The following is a 25,500-nucleotide window of genomic DNA, read 5'->3' as shown; positions in this document are numbered from 1 at the left end:
GATCTTTTCCCAATCTGTTGGTTGCCATTTTGTCCTAACCACAGTGTCCTTTGCCCTACAGAAGCTTTGCAGTTTTATGAGATCCCATTTGTCGATTCTTGATCTTAGAGCATAAGCCATTGGTGTTTTGTTCAGGAAATTTTTTCCAGTGCCCATGTGTTCGAGATGCTCCCCTTGTTTTTCTTCTATGAGTTTGAGTGTATCTGGTTTGATGTGGAGGTCCTTGATCCACTTGGACTTAAGTTTCGTACAGGGTGATAAGCATGGATCGATTTGCATTCTTCTACATGTTGACCTCCAGTTGAACCAGCACCATTTGCTGAAAATGCTCTTTTTTCCATTGAATGGATTTGGCTCCTTTGTCAAGAGTCAAGTGACCATAGGTGTGTGGGTTCATTTCTGGGTCTTCAATTCTGTTCCATTGGTCTATCTGTCTGTCTTTGTACCAATACCATGCAGTTTTTATCCCCATTGCTCTGTAATATTGCTTGAGTTCAGGGATAGTGATTCCCCCTGAAGTCCTTTTATTGTTGTGAATAGTTTTAGCTATCCTGGGTTTTTTGTTATTCCAGATGAATTTGCAAATTGTTCTGTCTAACTCTTTGAAGAATTGGATTGGTATTTTGATGGGGATTGCATTGAATCTGTAGATCGCTTTTGGTAAAATGGCCATTTTTACTATATTAACCCTGCCAATCCATGAGCATGGGAGATCTTTCCATCTTCTGAGGTCTTCTTCAATTTCTTTCTTCAGAGTCTTGAAGTTCTTATGACCAAACAAGCTGGACAAGCCACCGAAGGAAAGGCTGTATGCATTATTCCAGGGCTTCTGCTTCAGTTCCTAACAAATCCCTTCCCTGCCTTCCTTCATGATAGACTGAGATCATGCTGTGTAAACAAAATAATGTAAGCAACACAAGTTGCCTTTGGTCCTGGTATCAAAGCAAAGTAGACCCTTCTGCTTTACATTGCTTTTTGTCAAGTGTTTGGTAATATTGAAAAAAGTAACAAATACAAAATATATGAGAAAATACTAATTAAATTCTCTAACACCATAATACAAAAGTTAACATAAATTACTGATAAAATATTCCAATTTATATTAACAAAATGGACATGTCTACACTATCTTCCTAGATGCTTCAGTCTGTTTTTTCGTTTGATTCTATCAGGTCATTAGCACAATGATACTTTGTGGGAAGTGGTTCCTCTATTTATTAGCAAGAGCAGACCCTTCCCTGTTAGCTACCCATTTATTCTTTCCTGCCATGAAGTACAAGCTCTGGTCCTGTTTGCTTGTTTATCATTCTCTGTTAAGCTCAGGACTTGTTCAGAGAACTTCGAAGACTGGTATGTTTTCTTAACCCTAGTATCTATCTCAGTGAATGCTTTTGTGTTGCTTTTATTCAGCTCTTAGAAAATGATGTGCTAGCCCCTATGAGGAAATATCTACCTGGTCTGCTGATCTAACCCTGTGTAAACACTGACATATGGCAATATCCAAGAGAGTCTTTATTCCAAAACCTCATAAAGTAAGGAGGAAAACATACTAAAACGACTAAATCCATGAAATAAAATTTAAAATAACAAGGTGAAAGAAAATAAAACCTTTTAAATATCCACCTTAAGTTTATACACATAAGCATATGTATATACACAAGTAACAAAGACAGAAAATACCAGTTATGATTCTGATATCAATTTTTCCAGCCAAAGAAAAGTTACTGACACTCTTAGCCATGCCAAGATGAGGAAGACGCTGTCCCTTTCATTGATTTGGTAACTACTTCATAATTTTTTATTAAGTTATTATCCTGGTAGAATATAATTCTTTAAGAATAGGAATCTTAGATGTCCATTAAATGGACTTACAAGACCCAGAACTTTCATATGACTTATTTAGAAACTAATGCATGTTTTTTGAATAACTAAATAGAAGTGTATAATCGCACAGTAGGATCAGGGGAATTTCTTTTGCCCTAAACATTCTAAAGTAGTCTCTCAGCCAACAGTGCTATTTCTGTGTCCTGCTCACTCCCATAAATTTTACATTTGGTGGTAATTGGAGTCATGGTAATAGACATCATTGTTCTAAGAAGGTATATACAGTACAGAAAGAATCCTGTAAAAGAAAGTTTGAGATGGATCCAAGTCAAAGGCAAATAGATCTATTTCATAAATATGAAAACAGCAACAAGAGATATAAGAAAATTAGAACATTCTTGATCATCTAAACTCAAAGAAAGAGGTTAGGCTAGGTCAGCAGACTGCAACATTTCTAGGAATAACTGTGGCAAAGGTTTTGGCTTTGTTTCTGATAAATTCATAGAGTATTCTGAAGACTAAGTTCTTTTTCAAAGTGAAAGTTTATTTTAAATATATATTTTATTTAGCATACAATTATATAAGTTCTCCCCACTGTCAGGTGCCTTCATTCCAACCCATTCCATGCCTCCTCACTTCCTCTCAAACTGACAGTGTCTTCTTTAATAATGTTATATACACATATAGCCAGCAGAGTAGTTTTGTTGCTTATGTGTATATGATTTCAAGGCTATTTTTAAAGAGTTATGTACATTAGGTGGCATGGGGACAGCTTCCAGAGTGAGAGTGTTTCAGGTAAGGGACAACAGGGCAGCTGTTTGATAAAGAGGCTAGGAACAGTGACTTGACTGAAGCAAGGGAACCATGCTAAGTGGGGGAAACACTTTACTAGAGACAAGGCAAGAATTAGCAAAATAAAAAACTTTTGTGGGGAGGTACTTTGAAAAGGAATTTAAGATCAAAGGATATTTCATCCTTTCCTACAGGCCAGGTTCCCTTCCGAGCTCTAGATCCACATTCCCAATGGATATCTAGTTACCTCAAAGATTTCTAACAGGCATTTCAAACTCAGTGTTGAAATCTGAAAACTCTCAAAACGTCTGAGCTGCTCACACATCCACCCAGAGCAGAATGATGGTACTCTATTGACTACTCCCTCACCATTGTCTTCAGCCAGTCAACCCCAAGTCCTATCCATTGACATTTCTCCATGCCTCAAGTCATCCTCACCATGCACCAGGCTACTAAAAGAGCACACTAAGCCATCTTCCTCTCTTTTGTCACTCTCTGCCCATAACACATCATTCAGAATAGCTCATGCACTAATCTAAGAGCCCCCTTAGAATGCCTCTTATCTTTAGCTTCCTCCAATTCCACTGCCCTAACAAGACTCCACCTGCCCCATAAGTGTTCCCTGTCACCCAAGGACATTGGTATTCTTTCCTCTTGCCTCTATGACTCCACAACCATCTGACAAAATAGAACTCTCTACATCTCAGTATATTGGCATTGACCAACCCCTACACAGACATAGCAATTTGGGTTAAGTGACTGGCCTTGTTAATTAAGTATTCATAATTAAGTTTCATAGAGTACCTAAGATTTTTAAAAGGCATCCGTACCTTTAACTTGGATGTATACCATAGGACAACATGTAGCAGGAAATTGAACTCAATATCCAGTAACTAGTAACATTGTTAGGTTGTGTGATTCTCTTTCACATTAAAAGTATTGAATAAAATAGGTGAAAATGGTAAGTAAATGTTCTACAGGTGACTAAGAACAAAACATTATAGAACAAACCTGTTCTACATGAAATTAGCATGGAAGCCCTGAGTAGGTTAAGCAGAGTTTGCTGTTGCTATAGATTTTGACACACATAATGAGGGACAATTAATTCTCTATCAAATTTTCAAAGGATTTTACAAGTTTCAAAATATTAAAGACCTTTGACCCATGTGTTGTCCATTGCTATAACTTTAAAACTTGGATTTTCAAAAGATTTTAAATAGTTTCTTAACCTAATCCTAAAATTCTGACTAATCTCATCTAAGAATTAAAATTATCTAAGTTATAAAAATATTGATATTAAGTAAGATTTCACATTGAGAAATATTGTTTTTGCATTGTTTCATTTTCTAGGATTATTATACTGTAATAAAATACCAACAAACATTTCCTTTTAAAGAAAAAACTATTTGAATTCTTTAGAAATTATGCTGGTCAAAATTTCCATGATCTTCTTATTTATGACTGGTAAGATAATTGAACATTGCTTCGTTATTTCCAAATATGCACAAACTGAGAGGATGTCAAAAGCAAATGTGAAAAACCAAACCATCACTGTAGTAAACAGTGTCCACGGCGATGAGTTGGAAATCTCCCAGAAGAGGGATAGGCACAGTGCTGGCAATTATTCTATGATTTGCTGTGCAGCCCCTGGAGCAGAATTTATCTCAAGATTCCCCAGTAGCAACCTTTCATGTAAGCATGGTCTTGGAAACATCATTTACTGTGCTATAAGCCTGTCCCTCTAGCATTTTGTCAGGAGGGAAACAACTTTAGTCAAATCAACAAAGCAGCCATCGGATTCACTAAATGCCAGGCCAGTGATAGAATAAGCACAGAAAATCAATATCAAAGATCATAACAAAATTTATAACCAAATAAAAGTCTACAATCTTCCTTCTATTGGTTCTATCCCCTAAGGTACATCCCACTGTTTTCCTCACACACTACTGCCTCAGAGAAGGTCAATGGTCTCCATACCAGTTTCTCCATTTAAGCTTCGTCTTAGTCACAATGTTGCCAAACTTTCTAGATTCAATTTTGTTCAAGAGGTTATAAATGACTACTGTTCCTTCTGACAGCAGGAAATAATACAATTAAATTATGTAAGATATAAAAACTGCACAAAGAACATTAAAGCTCTGCCTCATTAGAAAAGCATGACAAACTTCTAACATAATGTTTCATTGAATCAACTTATTTATTTCATAGTTACCTTTTGAGTAAAGAGAAAGACCATAGGTTAAACACTGTTTTCTATATTTTAAAACAGTAGCAAACAAGATAGGGGTTATAATTGCCAAATAAAGAATTTAAACACATACAGAGATAATGAACAAGAAAAATAGCACAAGAAAAATGAACAAGAAAAATTGTCATATGGTTGAAATGCTAGAGACTATGTATTATATGTCAAGGAAGTATGTGCTGATATTAATACAAAAATGAATCTGGAACCTCTCAATTAAATCATAAAAATTGTGTTTCCTGTATTAATTAGTTGGTTTTTGGCTATGATTAAATAACTGACAAAAGCAAACTGTGGAATGAAGGGCTTATTGTTGTTGTTGTTGTTGTTGTTGTTGTTGTAGTTGTTAGTAGTGGTGGTAGTAGTAGTAGTAGTAGTAGTAGTAGTAGTAGTAGTAGTAGTAGTATTTTTAAACTTCATTTCCAAGAGGAGGCTGATCACAATCTGTCTATAGTCATGAGCAGGGAGGGATGAATGCTAGTGCTCAGCTGGGTTTCTCCTTTTAATTCAGTCTAGGACTCAGTCCATAAAATGATAAAGCCTAAATTCAGGGTGGCTTTTCTCACCTCATAACCAGAAATTTGCTTCTTTGGAGAATGTTCATCCTGTCAATTTGACAATATTAAGCATTACATACACAGTGGCACTCATATACAAGGTGTAGATGAACACGATGTAGAATGAAAGAGTCAGCTCTGCACTATGGACCAGGGATGGGAAAGGTTAGGTGCCTAAATGACTTGAAGTTTATGAGAAGGAGAAGGAGGAAGAGGAGAAGGAGGAGGAGGAGAAGGAGGAGGAGGAGAAGGAGGGAGGAGGAGAAGGAGGAGGAGGAGGAAGAGGAGGAGGAGGAGGAGGTGGAGGAGGGGGGGAGGAGGAGGAGGAGCAGGAGGGGGTAGGAGGAGGAGGAGGCGGAGGAGGGGGGAAGGAGGAGGAGGAAGGAGGAGGAGGAGAAGGAGGAGGAGGAGGAGGAGAGGAAGAGGCAGAGGCAGAGGCAGAGGCAGAGGCAGAAGAAGCAGAAGAAGCAGAAGAAGCAGAAGAAGCAGAAGAAGCAGAAGAAGCAGGAGATAAAAGTTTTCCTGGCTAATATTAAAAGAAGTCAAAGCCACAGAACAATAATGTGCAATCAAAATTTGGAGTTTATTAATTTCTAAAGAGTATGTGAAGAAGTACCTTGTGACTATCTTTACAGAAACCAGAGACAGGAGGTCCTTTGTCCATGTCAGGAAGTTCACAGTTCATATCTTATCCAGTGTAAGGCAGCATAAGACTATGAGAAGTAGGGAAATGTGTCAAGTATAAAATATGGCAGATATTACAAAGAACTAAGTGAAAGTAAGCCCATAATCAAGGAAATCAATGAGAAACCTACTGTGATTCTTCATGTGAGAGCAGATGAAAATAAAATCTAAAGGAAAAAGCAGAGAAAAAGAATCTAGGAAAATATGTGAAACTCACAGCAATTGGGTATGGCAACAAAAATGTCAAAATGCAGACAATTCTAGGCTGTGACTGCACAATGGACGTACTGCATATGCAATGCAGGAGCAAAGGTACCTGGGAAAAAAGAAAATGAGTTCATTTTGGGTCACTTGAATTGTGACCTAAGGAAACTTCAAGTAATCAATGTAATACCTGGGCCTAAGCTACAGTGAAATGTCTATGATGTAGCTTTTATTGGATTAGGAAATATTCTTGCCAGAAGTAGTTCTAGTAGGCAATAGGCTATGTAGAATAAAGTCTAGTGCTTGGTGTCTGACTATCAGGCTATCAGCTGTTTGACTCGACTTTGAGCAGTTGATTTTATTATTGGAGCTTGTATTTTTTCAAGTATAAAATATAGAGTGGCTACCTAACAGAATTAGTGATGAATTCAGTATAAAGAGTTTATTTTTAATAAGACAGATTTCACATCAGAATGATCGAAGCAATGGATACACTTCCACTTACAAACAAGTAGATAGCCGTGTTCTTACAAATAAGTATTCTGGGGACCTAACAGGAAGGTCCTTCCAGTGAGCTACTCTGAAAGAAAAATGTGTGCACATCTTTATAGTTTGCCAAGCTTTAATTCTCAAAGTGAGGATATTTCTCATGCCCTCATAGTTTTACCAGGACACATCCATTTGGCATTCTTTTGTATTTGGGCAGCCAAAAGTAATACTTGTGGTTTATTATGAAACCCACCATTACTGCCAAGATAGATGTAGAAGGAAGAGTTACACACAGTTATTTCCAAAGGAAATGTTTAATGCACTTCGAGAGTACCCAGGAGCTTGGGAAGCAGAAAGCTTCTAATTATTCTAGCTAGAGAGTAAAACACACACACACAAAAAACAAAAAAAAAAAAAAAAAAAAAAAGAAAGAAAGAAAGAAAGACAGTTTCCTCTAGTCCCAGAACTGCTGAACACTGGCTAAAGATAATATTTTGCTAAGTGCCCAAATTCTCAGAAGGCAAAACTGTTACCAGAATAAATTAAATTACTCATTTGACTTTCTCAATCCAAATGTATAGATTTTTGTAGAGATAGAAGAGATATCTCTTCTTCGTAGAGATAACTATTTGAATTCTATAATTAAGTATACATAAGAAGCAAGATGGTAGTGCTGCGTATATCCTTCAATCCCAGTACTCAAGAGGCAGAGGCAGGCAAATCTCTGAGTTCAAGGCCAGCCTGGTCTACAGAGCAAGTTCTAATACAGCCAGGACTACACAGAAAAACCCTGTCTTAAAACAACAATAACAACAAACCCAAATCAAACAACCATAAGTCTACATAGACAATTTTAAAGACATTCTTATCTGCAGGGCAACCCTTACCTTGCTCTTTATTCATTGAAGTCTTTTGCGCTCAAGCCACTCCCTGATATTGAGAGATAGAGTTTTAAATTAGCCCAAAACTCAGCAATGGAACCTGACTCAGGAAGACAGATTGTTAAAAATGCAAGAGAACTACTTTGCTTATCACCGGGTGTGAGTAACTGTTCTGCCCCTGTATTGTTTGTTTAAGCCCCCAGCAGAGAGCATTCCAGGAAACCTGTGACCCAAGCCCAACCAGATGTGTTTCAAATGCAGATGCTTCATCAACTCTGACAAACTTTTACCCTTACAGGACAAGAGATAAAATTAATGAGGACCTGAGGACCCGACCCTTCTCCTGATTTAGTAGCTCTGTTCCAGGAACCAGTGGGCCTTAAAACCTTTTGGCATCCCCTTATCTACTAGAGCCATAAAACAATCCTGTAACTTGTGGTATCTTTGACATTCCCCTTTGACATCACCTCATCCTCTGGGGCTCACAGTGTCTTCCTTTAAATACTCTTTCTCCCAGCCTCTCAGGGTAGAACTCCACTGCCCCTGCATGGGATATGAGTCTTGACCCCAGTGCACTGGTTCCTATCGATAAACCTCATGTGATTACAGCAAGGATGGTCATGTGTGAGTTCTTGGGGGGGGGGGTCACGTCGAGATTTGAGTGAGGGTCTCCCCGCTCTGGGGATCTTTCAATAAATGCTTGTGCAGTGACAATCAGTTTAACAATTCTTTTAGTAAATATAAGTCTTTTTCTTCCCTGGAACAGCTGGAAAATTTCTATGTGTGGTCCAATTCTTTTAACTTTGCTGTTGATTTTATCAGACTTTACAATAGTCTTTGACCTGAAAATAAAATGTAAAAACGTCTTAGAAATAACTTAAACTCTTTTGACGATGAATATACACCTGCACACACACACACACACACACACACACACACACACACACACACACACTTTAGAACTGAATATTGAAGCTATGACCTTATAGTGATTTACCATTGAGTTATATGCCCAGCTTTTTTGTTTTGGTTTGGTCTGGGGTTTTGTTTTTGTTTTTTCATTTGTGGGGGTTTTTTGGTGTTCCTTTGTTGTTGTTGTTGTTGTTGTTGTTGTTGTTGTTGTTGTTGAGACATGGTCTTTCTAGGTTGCTCAAACTGGCCTTGAACTCACTGTATCCCTTGCAGGTAATGAAGTCATGAACCTTGGACCTCAGATTCTAGAGAAGTTGGAACACCAGACCTTTACTATTCAGCCTTCAATAACAAAGGCCTGAGACAAGAAATATACTAGGACTTGTACATAGAATTCAATATATAACCTCATTCAACTATGTGAAAAAGTTCTCCAAAAAAGGATAAAGATGCTAGAGTCAATATATCATACATAACATCAAACTTTTAAAGGAAGGAAACCTAAAAGAAAGGGAATATTTCAAACTGATTCACAACTATTCAAAAGGGCAGGGTAGTCCAAATAATTTTCCTGCCCACACAGTTATATTAGAATGACTACTACTCTAAATAAGTCAGCCATTTATCACTTCTATGCCAACCCAACATCAATATGACTTCTGACCCTAGACCTGAGAGAGGCAGCAGTGTGGCAAGCACGGAGTTAGGCAACAGTATAAGTCACAGTGGGCTCATACTCGAAACGAAGATGGGATGTCAATCAAGGTGTATAAACTCATGGCAGTGATGGTAAGCATGGAAGAAAATGTGAGCTCTCTACTATGATCATGTATGTGTGTGTTATGAATATGAAGCATGGGCGACTTTGTGTCCTGATGTTTTTCTTTAGATTTATGATTTATGTTTAACATGGTGACTGCTTTTTCAGTGTCTCTCAGATTTGACTTCTCTTGCAAATTCTTAGGCTATAGAAACGAAAAACCACTACTGTTATGACTTCTGGGCATATATTTAAAGGAGAATCATAGTGTAGCCCACCCACCACAGTTCTCTCTTTTGGACACAGGCCAGGGAATTTCAAACCTAATTTTCTTAATTCAGAGAGTAAATCTCTGACTCAAAATGACTTTGGTTTCATTTTATTTTCTTCAAACTAACATTGGTTTTGTTTTATTTTCTTCAAACTGACATTGGCTTTGTTTTATTTTCTTCTAGTCTATTTAATTTCTACATTAAGCGAATTCTTGAGCAACTCTGGTTTTTTGTTTGTTTGTTTGTTTGTTTTGTTTACACATGGTTATTATTTCTTGTTCCTTGGTATTTTGAGGAGTTGGAAGTCTGATTTTGATATCGAATATAACCATAAAAGCGTGGTTGTCAGTAGAATAGCAAGAAATCTCAAATCTGTCTTTCGTACTTGTAAAATGCACTGTATTGTATCTCGTGTGAATTATAGTATAACACTATTCCGGAATTTGAATTCCAATATCATTCGTAGATAATTCTGTAGAATAAGTAGAATGTAGATAAACCCTAGATTTTAAGAGCCAGAAGGTCTGGTCATTGGCTACTAGACAATGTCTTTGCAATGTGGTAGGGAAACTATACTCATAAATCTCAACAGTGTTATTGCTTAAACAAGACATAGACAATGACAACATCAGTTGCCATGCCAATGGAGATGGAGGAAATTTCACAAATCTTAGATACAGAACTCCAGTCAATGAATTCTAAGAAAGATTTTAAGTTCCAGGGCCCCAGAAACATCTGCTACAACATAGGATCTCCTAGACCTGACAAGGGGACTGCACTCATAAAATCTCAACAGCTTTCTTGCCTGACAAAGCCAACATAGTGGCAACTCAATTGACCTGCCAGTGTGGGCAGGAGAAATTCCTCAAGGCCCCACCCCTAGATGAAGAGCTAGAGATGGTCGATTACTGTTCAGATAGAAGAAAGCAGTATTCTCCAGAAACAAGCTCCCACATAAATTGTCCAATCCAAGGGATTATCAGCACAGTACATTACAAACACAGGCACACACGCATGCACATGCATGTGTGCATGTGCGAACACACACATACAAACACAAACACACATAGACATGCAACAGTAATAATTAGAGATCATAAATTTGAAGCGACAGGTAAGTCACAGAAATAGTTAAGGAGGAGGGATGGAACTGATACAGCTACTAAGCCAATGGCTCCCATTTTCTAAACATTTTTTTTTAAGAAATGCAAACATTGGGGTTGGGGATTTAGCTCAGTGGTAGAGCGCTTGCCTAGGAAGCGCAAGCCCTGGGTTCGGTCCCCAGCTCCAAAAAAAAGAAAAGAAAAAAAAAAGAAAAAGAAATGCAAACATTTAAAAAAATGTTAGAAACAATTATTAACAACTGAAAATGTAAAGAAAACTTTTACCTTAGGGCCTAAACATACAGATATTGATCAGTAATGGATAGATAATTAATAGCTTTTAAAGTAAAGACAAAGATGAGATGGAATACTTTATACAGAGCTTCCTAGAACGACTTGAACTCATCTTACAAACAAAGTGTTTGAAAAGAAGCTTCGAAAGATAAAAAGTGGGGCAGATGAATTATGATGAAGATAATAAAATAGGCAAAGACTTACAAATTCATGCCTATAAAACACTAAATTGAATGGCAAATCATTTAACTCAGCAAACATGTTTGTCTGGCATGGACATGGCCCTGAGATTGGTTCCCAAAACTGAAAAACCAATCACAAATGTTATTCAGATTGGAAAAAAGAGAGTAAAATTCACTGTGAAATTCTTTCTGTTACACTGACTAGCTGATTTTCAAGTACAATTTCTCCTTAATTTGACAGAGGAGGACCTATTTTGTGACTTTAATATAATTTTTCTAGATAAAAAAAAAACACCTTGCTGATATACAAAAAGCATTCATTTTATTAATGCTTGTAAATCCTTTACTTCCTTTTTGTGATTGAAATTTGCACAATTTGGTATCCCTGATATTTACTGTCATTTATGCCTGAACTACTTTTTATTTATTTTGAAAAAGAGCAGCTACAAGTTCTTCCTGAGGTGACATTATATAGTGACAAAGTTTGTCACTGCCCTTGGGGTCAATGATATTTTATTAGTTCCAAATGACAAATGGCTATATTCCTATGGGCATTCTATAGAGAACCATGGTTACTGGGGATTCCTGCTGAACAAAGCTGGTCCTATTCATTCAAATATCCAAAAGGCCATTCTTGCCTTTCCCTTATGTTTTCCCATATGCCCTGTGATAAGGTGCAACACAAGTCATCAATTGTGTTTCCCGGAAGGAACAGTGGAAGTGTGACAGCTTTATGAAGACTGTATTTTCTTAGAATTTATCACAGAAAGAATGGACTTATGGATACAAGCTCTTAGGGTAAAGCTGCTGGCACAACTATGCATCTGCTTGTTGAGGCAAAAGGACTAACAAGGATATCAGGATGATTTCAGATCCACAAACAGAGGCTTCTTTACTCAAGATCATCCTGATGATATTTAACTTATACTTCCTATTTGTTTTCTACCAAATTTTGAGCAAAATCCTGTGAACCCCTACATAATTATTAATTTATTAATGGCTTTTACTTGTGCACACTAGAATGAATGACTTCTAAGTGATATAGACATTTTTGCAATTAACATGTTGGTGTTCAAGAGAACAAATTCCTAATGAGATTTTTGTATATATTCTAAGTTATGAAATCAGCGGATATATATGTTAGCCGAAATTAAGAATTCATGCTAGTCTACTTCATCTGTGAAATAAGTTAAATTTATAAAAATGATTTTACTAAGTATTTTTACTATTGTGTCAGTATTTCTAAATTTTTAATAACAATCATGGTTTTGGTCCCACTGCCTGTTATCACAGAATTCAGGAGCTCAAGGCTAACCTAGGCTATAAAGCAAGTTTGAGGTCAGCCCAGGGTATAAAAGACTGGGATTCAGAGGAGCAGACACTCCTGAGAACTCTGCTCACATTTCTGACTCAAGAGGAAAACACCTAGCACCAAGGAGCAGTAGGGTCAGGACCGTTCTGGTTACTGCCCTCACAGAGAGCTGAAAGCCAGTCCTGAGGAGCAATTACATGCCTGAGAGCAGAGGTAAGACCAACTTTTCTGCTGCAAGTGACCTGCCTGGTGGACTGAGGACACACAAAGTTAGAATTCCTCTGGGACCAGGTACTTCTGGTTTCTCGCTGGGGCCTGAAACTCTCTGATCCCAGTCCATAGCTCTCTACTCCCAAATCCTGTGTGAGAGAGAGCTGAACACCCAGAAGTGCAGACAATCCTGAGACTGCAGGGAAGGATAGACTGCTACTTCTGCCCACACTTGCCCATATCCCTGACCCAAGAGGAGACTGCATAGTGCCTCTGGACACAGGAATATAGGAGCAGTCAAGCTGCAGGAACCCTGCATTCCAGATCTGTGCCTGGATTTGAAAACAGTTCCCTGCACCCAAATCCCATAAGGGGAAGACCTGGACCATCAGAGGGGCAGACACTACTGTGAAACTAGGGGAGACTACTCTCTGCCCACATTCCAGACTCAAGAGGAAAACACCTTGTGCCATCTGTGCCAACTGAGCACAGGGTCTTAGGAGAAGTAGGGGCAAGACCCTTCTAGCTCTTGCCCACACAGAGACCAAGCCAGCCGACAAGAATGACTACACCCCTGAGAGCAGAACACTCTGTTCCCATGACTGGCTGAAAGAAAACAGAAAAACAGGTCTACAGCAGTGGTAACGCACAGGCCCACAGGAGAGTCAAGCTACTATCAGAAACAGCAAGACAAGCTAATACCAAAGACAACCTGATGGCAAGAGGCAAGTGCAGGAAACCAAGCAACAGAAACCAAGACTACTTGGTATCATCAGAGCCCAATTCACCAAAGCAAACACTGGATATCCAAACACACCAGAAAAGCAAGATCTGGATTTAAAATCACATTTTATCACGATAATGGAGGACTTTAAGAAGGTCATAAATAACTCTCTTAAGGAAATATAGGACAACACAAGTAAGCAACTAGAAGCCCTTAAAGGGAAACACAAAAAAAATCCCTTAAAGATCTACTGGAAAAAACAACCAAAGAGGAGAAGGAAATGAACAAAATGATCCAGGAGTTAAAAGTGGAAATAGAAACAATAAAGAAAGCACAAAGGGAGGCAAACATGAAGATAGAAAACCTAGGGAAGAGATCAGGATGCATAGATGCGAGAATCACCAACAGAATACAAGAGATAGAAGAAAGAATCTCAGGGGGAGAAGATACCATAGAAAACATCGACACAACTGTCAAAGATAATGTAAAACAGAAAAAGCTCCTAGCCCAAAACATACAGGAAATCGAGGACACAATGAGAAGATCAAACCTAAGGATAAAAGGTATAGAAGAGAGTGAAGAATCCCAAATTACATGGCCAATAAATATCTTCAACAAAATCATAAAAGAAAACTTGCCTAACCTAAAGAAAGAGATGCCCATAAACATACAAGAAGTCTACAGAACTCAAAATGGACTGGACCAGAAAAGAAACTCCTCCCATCACATAATAATCAAAACACCAAATGCACAAAACAAAGAAAGAATATTAAAAGCATTAAGGGAAAAAGGTCAAGTAACATATAAAATTAGACCTATCAGAATCACACCAGACTTCTCACCAGAGACTATGAAAGCCAGAAGATCCTGGACAGATATTCATACAGACCCTAAGAGAATACAAATGACAGCCCAGGTTGCTATATTTGGCAAAACTCTCAATTAACATTGAGGGAGAAACCAAAATATTCCATGACAAAACCACATTTACACAATATCTTTCTATAAATCCAGCCCTACAAAGGAAATAAATGGCAAAGCCCAACCCCAGGAGGCAAGATACACCCTAGAAAAAGCAAGAAAATAATCTTTTTGCAACTGACCCTAAAGAAGATAGCCACACAAACATAATTCCAACTCTAACAACAGAAACAACAGGAAACAACAATCATTATCACTAATATCTCTCAGCATCAATGGACTCAATTCCCCAATAAAAAGACACAGTTTAACAGATTGGATATGTAAAGAGGACCCAGCGTTTTGCTGAGTACAGGAAACACATCTGAGAAACAAAGGAAGACACCACCTCAGAGTTAAAGGTTGGAAAACCACTTTCCAATCATATGGTCTGAAGAAGCAAGCTGGAGTAGCCATTCTAATATAAAAAAAAAATCAACTTTCAACCAAAAGTTATCAAGAAAGATAAGGAATATTCATAGTCATCAAAGGAAAAATCCACCAAGATGAACTCTCAATCCTAAATATCTATGCCCCAAATACAAAGGCACCTACATACATAAAAGAAACCTTACTAAAGCTCAAAGCACACATTACACTTCACACAATAATAGTAGGAGATTTCAACACCCCACTTTCATTAATAGACAGATCATGGAAACAGAAATTAAACAGAGACAGACTAACAGAAGTTATTAACCAAATGGGCTTAACAGGTATTTATAGAACATTCCATTCTAAAACAAAAGGATATACCTTCTTCTTACCACCTTATGGTACCTTTTCCAAAATTGACCATATAATTAGTCACAAAACAGGCCTCAACAGATACAGAAAGATAGAAATAGTCCCATACATCCTATCAGACCACCATGGACTAAGGCTGGTCTTCAATAACAACAATAAGGAAAGAATGCCCACATAAACATGGAAAGTTGAACCATGCTCTACTCAATGGTAAATTGGTCAAGGAAGAAATAAAGAAAGAAATTAAAGACTTCTTAGAATTTAATGAAAGTGACAGTACAACATACCCAAACTTATGGGACACAATGAAAGCAGTGTTAAGAGGAAAACTCATAGCTCTGAGTGCCTGCAGAAAGAAACAGGAGAGAGCATATATCAGCAGCTTGACAGCACACCTAAAACCTCTAGAACAAAAAGAAGCAAATATGCAGGAGGAGTAGAAGGCAGGAAATAATCGAACTCAGAGCTGAAATCAACCAAGTAGAAACAAAAAGGACTATACAAAGAGTCAACAGAACCAAAAACTGGTTCATTCAGAAAATGAACAAGATAGACTAACCAGAGGACACAGAAAGTGTGTCCAAATTAACAAAATCAGAAATGAAAAGGGAGACATAACAACAGAATCAGATGAAATTCAAAAAAATCATCAGATCCTACTACAAAAGCCTATATTCAACAAAACCTGAAAATCTGGAGGAAATGGACAATTTTCTAGATAAACACCAGGTACCAAAGTTAAATCAGGAACAGATAAACCCATAACTCTTAAAGAAATAGGAGCAGTCATTAAAAATCTCCCAATCAAAAAGAGCCCAGGAACAGATGGGCTTAGTGCAGAATTCTATCAGACCTTCACAGAAGATGTCATATCAATACTGTCCAAACTATTTTGCAAAATTTAAACAGACAGAGCACTATTAAATTCCTTCTATGAAGCCACAATTACTCTTATACCTAAACCACACAAAGACCCAACAAAGAAAGAGAACTTCAGACCAATTTCCCTTATGAATATTGATGCAAAAATACTCAATAAAATTCTGGCAAACCGAATCCACGAACACATCAAAACAATCATCCCCCATGATCAAGTAGACTTCTTCCCAGGAATGCAGGGATGGTTCAATATATGGAAAACCACCAACGTGATCCATTATATAAACAAACTGAAAGAATAAAACCACATGATCATTTCATTAGATGCTGAGAAAGCATTTGACAAAATTCAACACCCCTTCATGATAAAAGCCCTGGGAAGAAGAGGAATTCAAGGGCCATACTTAAACATACTAAAAGCCATATACAGCAAACCACTACCTAGTATCAAACTAAATAGAGAGAAACTTGAAGCAATCCCACTAAAATCAGGGACTAGACATTGCTGCCCACTCTCTCTCTACTTAATCAATATAGTTCTCAAAATCCTAGCCCGAGCAATCAGACAACAAAAGGAGGTCAAGGAATACATATTGGAAAGGAAGAAGTCAAAGTATCACTATTTAGAGATGATATCATAAGCGACTACAAAAGTTCCACCAGAGAACTGCTAAGCCTGATAAACAACTTCAGCAAAGTGGCTGGGTATAAAATTAACTCAAACAAATCAGTAGCCTTCCTGTACACAAAAGACAAACAGACTGAGAAAGAAATTAGGTAAATGACACCCTTCATAATAGTCCCAAGTAATATAAAATATCTTGGTGTGACTTTAAAGGAAAGATCTGTATGATAAGAACTTCAGGTCTCTGAAGAAAGAAATTGAAGAAGATCTCAGAAGATGAAAAGATCTCCCAGGTTCATGGATTGGCAGGATTAATTTAGTAAACCTGGCCATTTTACCAAAAGCAATAAACAGATTCAATGTAATCCTCTTCAAATTACCAATCCAATTCTTCATAGTTACACAGAACAATTTGAAAATTCATCTGGAGTAACAAAAATCCAGGATAGCTAAAACTATCCTCAATAAAAGGACTTCCGGGCAAATCACCATCCCTGACTTCAAGCAGTATTACAGAGCAACAGTGACAAAAACTGTAGGGTATTGGTACAGATAGACCAGTGGAATAGAATTTAAGACCCAGAAATGAACCCACACACTTATGATCACTTGACTTTTGACAAAGGAGCCAAAACCATCCAATGGAAAAAGGATAGCATTTTCAACAAATGGTGCTGGTTCAACTGGAAGTCAGCATGTAGAAGAATGCAGATCTATTCATTCTTGTCACCCTGTACAAAGTGGATCAAGGACCTCCACATCAAACCAGATACAAACTAATAGAAGAAAAAGTGGGGAAGAATCTCGAACACATGGGCATTGGAGAAAATTTCCTGAACATAACACTGATGGCTTATGCTGTAAGATCAAGAATCAACAAATGGGATCTCATAAAACTACAAAGCTTCTGTAAGGCAAAGGACACTGTCATTAGGACAGAACGGCAATCAACAGATTGGGAAAAGATCTTTACCAGTCCTACAACTGATAGAGGGCTAATGTCAAAAGTATACAAAGAACTCATGAAGTTAGACTGCAGAGAGACAAATAAACCTATTAAAAATGGTGTCCAGAGCTAAACAAAGAATTCACAGCTGAGAAATATCAAATGACTGAAAAGCACGTAAAGAAATGTTCAACATCCTTAGTCATCAGGAAAATGCAAATCAAAACAACCCTAAGATTCCATCTCATACCAGTCAGAATGGCTAAGATCAAAAACTCAGGTGACAGAAGATGCTGGTGAGGATGTGGAGAAAGAGGAACACTCTTTCATTTTTGGCAAGATTGCAAACTGGTACAACCATTCTGGAAATCAGTGTGGAGGTTCCTCAGAAAATTGGACATTGTACTACCTGAGGATCCAGCTATACCTCTCTTGGGCATATACCCAAACAATGCTCCAACATACAATAAAGACATATGCTCCACTATGTTCATAAGCAGCCTTATTTATAATAGCCAGAAGCTGGGAAACCCCAGATGCCCTTCAACAGAGGAAAAGATACAGAAAATGTGGTCCATCTATAAAATTTATTACTATTCAGCTATCAAAAACAATGACTTCATGAAATTCATAGGCAAATGATGGAACTAAAAAATACCATCCTGTGTTAGGTAACCCAATCACAGAAAAACACACATGGTATGCACTCAATGATAGGTGGATATTAGCCCAAATGCTCGAATTATCCAAGATGCACAGACTACATGAAACTCAAAAAGGATGACCAAAATGCAGATGCTTCATTCCTTCTTTAAACGGGTAACAAAATACCCATAGGAGGGGATAAGGAAGGCAAAGTTTAAAGCAAAGACTGAAGGAATGTCCATTCAGAGCCTATCCCACATGAGGCACATACATATACAGCCACCACAACTAGATAAGATGGATGAAGCGAAGAAATGCAGGCTGACAGGAACCAGATATAGATCTCTCCTGAGAGACAAAACCAGAACATGTCAAATACAGAGGTGAATACCAGCAGCAAACCACTGGATTGAGAACAGGACCCCCATTGGAGGAATTAGAGAAATGACTGAAAGAGCTTAAGGGGCTTGAGACCCCATAAGAACATCAATGCCAACCAACCAAAGCTTCCAGGGACTAAACCACTACCCAAAGTCTATACAGGAACTGACCTGGGCTTCATAGGTAGTAATGAATAACCTTGTAGGGGCACCAGTGGAATGGAAAGCCCTTGTTTCTGCCAAGGAGGTTGGACCTACTGTGTATGGGATTGTTGGGGTGGCAGAAATGGGGGGTGGATAACACTCTTACAGAAGGGGAGGCGGAGGGGTTTGGGGGCTGATGGAATGGAAACCAGGAAAGGGAATAACATTTGAAATGCAAATAAGAAATATCCAATTTAATAAAAATGGACGGAAAAAAACCCCTGGTTTTTTTTGAACTTATGATTATAGTATAATGCAACCCTGGTAAAAACCTAATATCAACATCCTTCTATAACTCCCATTCCCTGTAACATAAGGTATAAAAAGACCAGAGAAAAAAATAAAGTTGAATGATTTGGCCTGGGGGGCTTTGCTCCATCCTTCAGTCCATCCATCCAAAAAAAAAAGAAAAGAAAAGAAAAAAAAAAGATTGGGATTCACTGAAAATGAGGTACTAGCTGGAGAGGAAAAGGGCATATGGAAAGACAGTAGAGAGATGAGAGTGAATGAGAAGAAAGAATAATTATATGTAAACACGACAAAAACATGCTGAACCCCATTGCCTTGTATGCTACACTAAAAAATGTTTTAAATAATAAGACACTAAAGGATGAATAGGGAAATTCTCTTAAGCACTATGCAAAAGCATTACTTGTCAATAAAGTGCTAAACAGCCAATAGCTAGATAGGAGGTAGAAGGTGGGACATCATGCAGAGAGAGAAACAATGAAAAAGAGGAGGAATTCACCACCCAGACTCAGAGGAAGTCAGAGGTATGAAATGGAGGAGAGATAACTAGCCAGCCATGTGTCAGACACAGACTAGAATGAACATGTAAATTAAAATTAGATCTAGTTGTGGAGCAAAACTAAGCTAAGGCCAAAAGCATTCATAAATAAAAATAACCCCCTGTAACATTATTCACAAGCTGGTTGTGCTTAGAAAAAGCCCAAATGTTACAGTTATTGATGCATTAATCAGTGTCATCTGATGTAATATTTCTTAACAAGTACATTTCTGTGTTTAATGCATTCCTTGTCCTTCATATGTTAGTGAGATTGGACTAATAAGGTACTATTAAAGCATCAGTTGCTGAACAAGATTATGTGGCCCCAAATTGTGCCTGTGAATGAATCTTCATCTACAAGGCAGATGCATATCCATTAAATAACTGCAATCTCAAATTCTTTTCTATAAGCTATGACTGAATCCATAACAAAAATTGTTTTAACTCCTTCAGTGCTAATTTTTATAACCTCAAATATAAATTCAAATTTCAGTTAGTCATGTACCTGTTGTCCACGAACATAATACAAGAATAGTGTGTACATAGGCAAAAGAAAGTAGCTACCACCTTTCACAAACCTCAGATAATACTCATTTTCTAAATGATAAATTAATAGTTATTTTTTAAGTTCCTACTATCCAAATCTCTCTTTATAAAATTGTGTTTAACTCAATTACTAAAGAAAGAATTGTATCTCTAGGAAATGATATTATATTCTCATAAAACCATACACACTATATAGTGTCTTGCTGTATATCCTAATTTAGGAATAATAATTTCTAAGCCTGGTTTGTGATAACCAAAGTACATTCAAGATATTATCATGTTCTCAAATACACTTTTTATTGTCATTAATTAAAACACAGAGATGGTTCTTCAATTTTTTTATGAGAAACATAAAGGAACATGTTCCAACAACTTTGTTAAAATAGAAATAATATGACACCATTTTTTCATTTTCAAAATTAAAATGGAAATACTACATAAAACTGTCCAATTTCATTAAAGATTCTCATCTCTTTAATGCAGGAAAGTATTCTTCAGGTTACAAAAAGAGAAACCTAGACACCAACCCAACCACAAAACCCCAGACCTACAAGCTATCCTGCTTGCAAGATGTCCCGGGCCAATGGGGGCCAATGTCTGGTTTAATTTGAGGCCCTCACCATGAAAGGAAGCCCATGCCCTATACCATCTGAATGCCCAGAAACCAGAGACTGGATAGCCCAGAGACCTGTGTAGAACCAATTAGGATTGGATAAAATATCATATTTTGCTATATTCATGTATCAGTGCCTTGTTCAGTCATCATCAGAGAGGTTTTCCTGACAGCAGATAGGAGGAGTGCAGAGGCCCACACCCAGACATTATGTAGAGAGTCTGAATTGTAGGTCTCCATCAGGTTCCTGCCCTTGGAAATGGAGAAGCCCTTAGAAGAGGTGGGGAAAAACTGTAGGAGTCAGGGGGGATAGAGTACACCAGGGGAGCATGGCACATTGAATCAACTAAACAAAGCTCACATGGGCTCACAGAGACTGAAGTGGTAAGCACAGGGCCTGCATGGGTCTGCACAAGGTCCTCTGTTATGGCTGATAGCTTGGTGTTCTTGTGGGATTCCTAACAGGAGAATTGGCGTGTCTCTGACTCCTTTGCCTACTCTTGGAACTTTTCCCTATATTGGATTGTTATCCAGCCTCGATAGTAAGGCTTTTGCCGTGTTTTACTTTATCTTGTTTTGTTGCATTTGTCTTGGTTATGTCCTGGAATCCTGCTCTTTCCTAAAAGGAAATGAAGAGGTGGTGGATATTGGGGAGAGGGAAGGAAGGTGGAGGGGAGATTAGAGGAGTGGAGGGAGAGGAAATGGTTAGGATGTACTGTATGAGAGAAGAATCTATTTTTAGCTTTAAAAAGTTTTTTTTAATGAAACAGTCCCAACGTTATTTTGACTACGTAGACTATTCAAGAAAATGTCTTATTATAATGAGAATAAAAACTTATCACTACCCTTTCTGAAAACTATGGTAAAAGCTACATGCATGAAAATATTCACTATGGCTTCATTTATAATGAATGATTTTATACATATCTAAATAAGCTGTTATACTAATTCAAAAATGATAAAGTCACAGAACCAATGTTGATTATGTCTTTGACATTTCGAGAATAAAGACATTAAACTACATGCTTTGATGCTTGTATCTTTTGTTTAAAATGCATATGAATAGGAATAAGAAGCAACATGCGAAAATATTCCTGTGGTATATTAACAGGGTTCCTGAATCACAGGTAGACTGGACTCTTCTGACAGAAGAAATGCCTGCCTTGCATGATTCTAACTCATTGTACCAAAATAGTGCAAATATTCCCCTAATCTCTAGAATACAAATAGAGCACTGGATAGCAAAGGAAAATCAGTTATTATAACTTTTTAAAAATACTGTCAGGCCATTTGAAATAGGCTGGCAAAGAAATAGGTCAGCATAGAATGCATATTTGTGTATGATAGTGATATATGAACACTGTCTTGAGGTCAAAGAACCCCTTTGAGTTAGAGAATAAACAGAAACCAGCCTCGGTCTTTACCTCCAAATGAAATTTTGAAAATTATCTGTTTGCCATGTCTTTATAAAATTGTGATAAAGGGAGAAATGACACATTTCATGAAGATTCTTGGCCACCAAAGAGTCTATGTAGCTGTCTTTATAGCAGAAGTGATGAGTCATTAGAGGCTACATACAGAAACCGATTTCACCTTGAGAGACCATGCTGTTTGTCTACAGATCCTCATAATCTTCCCTCATTATAAGAAAGTAGAAAGACCAAAGAGCCACATCTGCATTTGCGTTGTCAGTTAAAGTCGACAAATGCATAATCAAAGCGTCACATCACATGGGTTTCAGAGACAGAAGCAACCATTAAGTAAAAACCCATGTGAGAAAAGAAACAAGAAATTAATTAGTAAGTTAATTGTGTCTGAGCATTATAGACCCCAAGCTTGACAAACATTTAAATAGGGAATTTCCTTTTAACTGCTGGTGCTTATATGATAATATATTGAATACTAAATCACTTTTAAAGATTGGTTCAGCTATTGCTACTACCCAGTTCTTGGCTCAAATGCAAGTATTTTGTATGCCCCATTTATAAAAAGCAGTTTGTCCATCTGTTCATAGGTTGAATGTGATTAAAGGATACTTATTTTGGCTATTTTAAAGTCAAATACTTTTTAAGCTGGAAATACATGAGAAAACAAGTCTAGGTGGCCAAGTTCAGAAATACATTGAGAATTGATGATGAATGCCTTCCACCCCCAATTTCTTTTCCAGCCTGCACAAAGGAAATATCACCATTTTTCTGATTAGACTAGCATGCCGCTTTGTCCAAATGCTTTGCACTTTAGTTATAATTTGCACCATTTACTTTGATTCGGATCTTCTGCTACCAAGCTGTGTCAAGGGCTTCCATTTCCTGAACATGCAGCCTTGAAGCACAGGCATGTGATGTCCCAGTGCTTTGACTGTGGATTTGAGCGCAGTCTGGGAATGAGCAAACAAGTTAGCAGGCTCCTTGAATCCCCTAAATAAATCTACTTAGTAGGAAAACGATGCATTGAATTCAACCTGGATTTTAAGAAAAGGGATCTTCTGTCTCCATATTATCTATTTCTAGATCTCTCCAAGGGTTGAGTACTTCATGCCATCAAAACCTGATCACTTCAGAAATCAGAGGAGGTTCCTGGGACTTTCTAAAATGAGATGTAATCTTCCTGAAGTGGAAGATAATGTCACTTTAATTTAGGCAAAATCTTCAAGCACTTTAAAACATCCGAATGAGGTATGTTTTCTTCTGAGCTTTCTTTTCTCCTTGTTACCTTTACTACTCAAAATGCTGCCCTGTGTTCCAACATCTCCCCCATGATTCTCACAATGTGCCAATCTATTTTTGACCACTCAAGGGTCTATAGTCTGTTTTATCGTGGCCATATTAAAAAATGGAAGCTGAAATCCTATTTAAAGTCCCTAAGAGTTTCTGAATTTCTGAATAGATTAGTTTTTTAAAAACTTAAACACATTTCTAGAACATTCCAGACAGTAAATGACAGAAGTCAGTCAAAGAAAGAGGAAGTAAGGGTGAGATGAGTCAGAAACAATTCTCCTAGCTTGTTAGTATTTAAGCAAAGACGAGTTTGTTTATTACTGCTGCTACTGATGCTCAGATTCAGTTTTCCAATTTTTTCCTAAAATACAATAGCAAATTTTAAACTCCAAATTCATTTCAAATACTAAATTTTTTCTTCTAATTAGTAAAGATAAGCATTCTGGAGGAACATCACTTACGAATTAGAGAAAAGGATTGTTGCGTGCAATGCACAGGTAGGAGCAGAAATGAAATAGTGTTCTATTAATTCAGAACTGATTCCAACTTCATGGGCAAGGTCCTGCTTTCTGGAAATGCTCTTTACCGTGGAGATGTTTGACAATCCTTTTTGTCGTACCTATATGCTTTACTAGTAAGTAACTCTGGAAAATTATCCTGGAAGACATCTGAAATGACTAAAGCACTCATGCCAAAAAGGGACTATCGGGCTTATTGTTCAAAAGCACAGTTACCAGGCCCACATTTTCTATAATTTTGTCTCTGAATAGAGAACCCAATGAGTCTTCCTGCTCTTCCCCTTGGCAAGGTGTTTTATGTTTATTGTGGCAGCCCTCTGATCCCAAACCAAGCTTTTCTGGCAGGAAATCTAGTTCTCCCAACTATCTTCCATCTCTCTGTTCTCTATGCAGAAGTGGGATTGTTCAGGATCCGATTCCTGTTCATGGACTCTATTGCTCTTAGAGAACAAATGACAGTAATGAATTCCCTTAACAATTAAGAATGATTTTGACATTCCCAATGAGACATATCATTTAGAGACTGATTACAACAAATAAAATACCTCCAAAAACCAGACAGCAATAATAAGCCAAAGGGTAGTAGAAAGGTAGGAAAGGCAGACATTCTCAGAGCAGCACCATGGAGTCAGGAGGGCCCTCACCTTAGGTCTTTGCCCCTCTATTAGCACTTTTTGTAAGTTTCTCTAAGGAAAAGTTATTGCAAGTCTGACTTTCCATCCTTGGTATTTCATTCTTCCTCACTGCTTTTGGAGTAGTGCTGTAATTTAAAGGTGAGGACTTTCATGTATCCTTTCTTTCACAATTTGTTCTTCCTCAGTCATTTTCCTTCTGATTCCAGGCAACAATCACAGCCATTCACCCCCAGCCACTCATCTATACATTTCCCAGGACCAGTATGTTCTCTACTTGCTGTTATATCCTTCATCAGATGTTAGTGGAAATATGTCTGTTCTGTACACATGGCTGAGTATATAGACCAGGTCACTTGGCTCCAGGGGAAACAACAGAAGGTTTCATTTCAACTTGAAGCTGTAGCGAATAGACTACTCAGCTTTCATAAAGATTCTCACTGTTGGTACTTAGTCACTTTGTGTTCTCTTCCTCACCCTGACAGTGCAATGCTTCTTCTAATCTGATCAGACTAGATTTGGAATTGTGGTGCTGCTTGCATAGCAGTCACTGATCATACCGAGATCTGTGATCGAGCAGGTCGCTGCTCGATCCTGCTCATTCAGGGATGTGTAGCTTTATTGAGTAGAAACACCACATGAAAAAAAAAAACACTGGAAATGAAAAGCACGAACTCCATGAGGAAGAGAATGTTCAAATACTTTGACAATAGTAGTAAGCAAGACACCAGTAATTACTGAAAGTATGGGCAAGCAGGCAAACTCATGTCAAGGCAATCAGAAACAAAGTCCAACCAAATACCACAGGATGATTTCATTTGTCTTAAACTTAGTTTTACTTCCACAAGAAGGGGGA

At 37.7% G+C, this 25,500-nt stretch overlaps 1 protein-coding gene across 1 annotated transcript in view; it reads right to left on the bottom strand.

Annotated features, from left to right (window-relative positions):
* Iqcm (IQ motif containing M) overlaps window positions 1-25,500 on the bottom strand; it is a 365,422-nt gene that overhangs the window by 193,070 nt on the left and 146,852 nt on the right. The window contains 2 exon segments of the mRNA XM_032888149.1: window positions 7,677-7,731; window positions 8,372-8,518. Of these exon segments, the coding sequence (XP_032744040.1) occupies window positions 7,677-7,731; window positions 8,372-8,518 (202 nt within the window).

Source organism: Rattus rattus, chromosome 17 (genome assembly GCF_011064425.1).
Source record: "Rattus rattus isolate New Zealand chromosome 17, Rrattus_CSIRO_v1, whole genome shotgun sequence".
NCBI lineage: Eukaryota > Metazoa > Chordata > Mammalia > Rodentia > Muridae > Rattus > Rattus rattus.
Note: the sequence above shows the minus strand (reverse complement) of the source record. Positions and strands in the feature narration are given on the sequence as shown.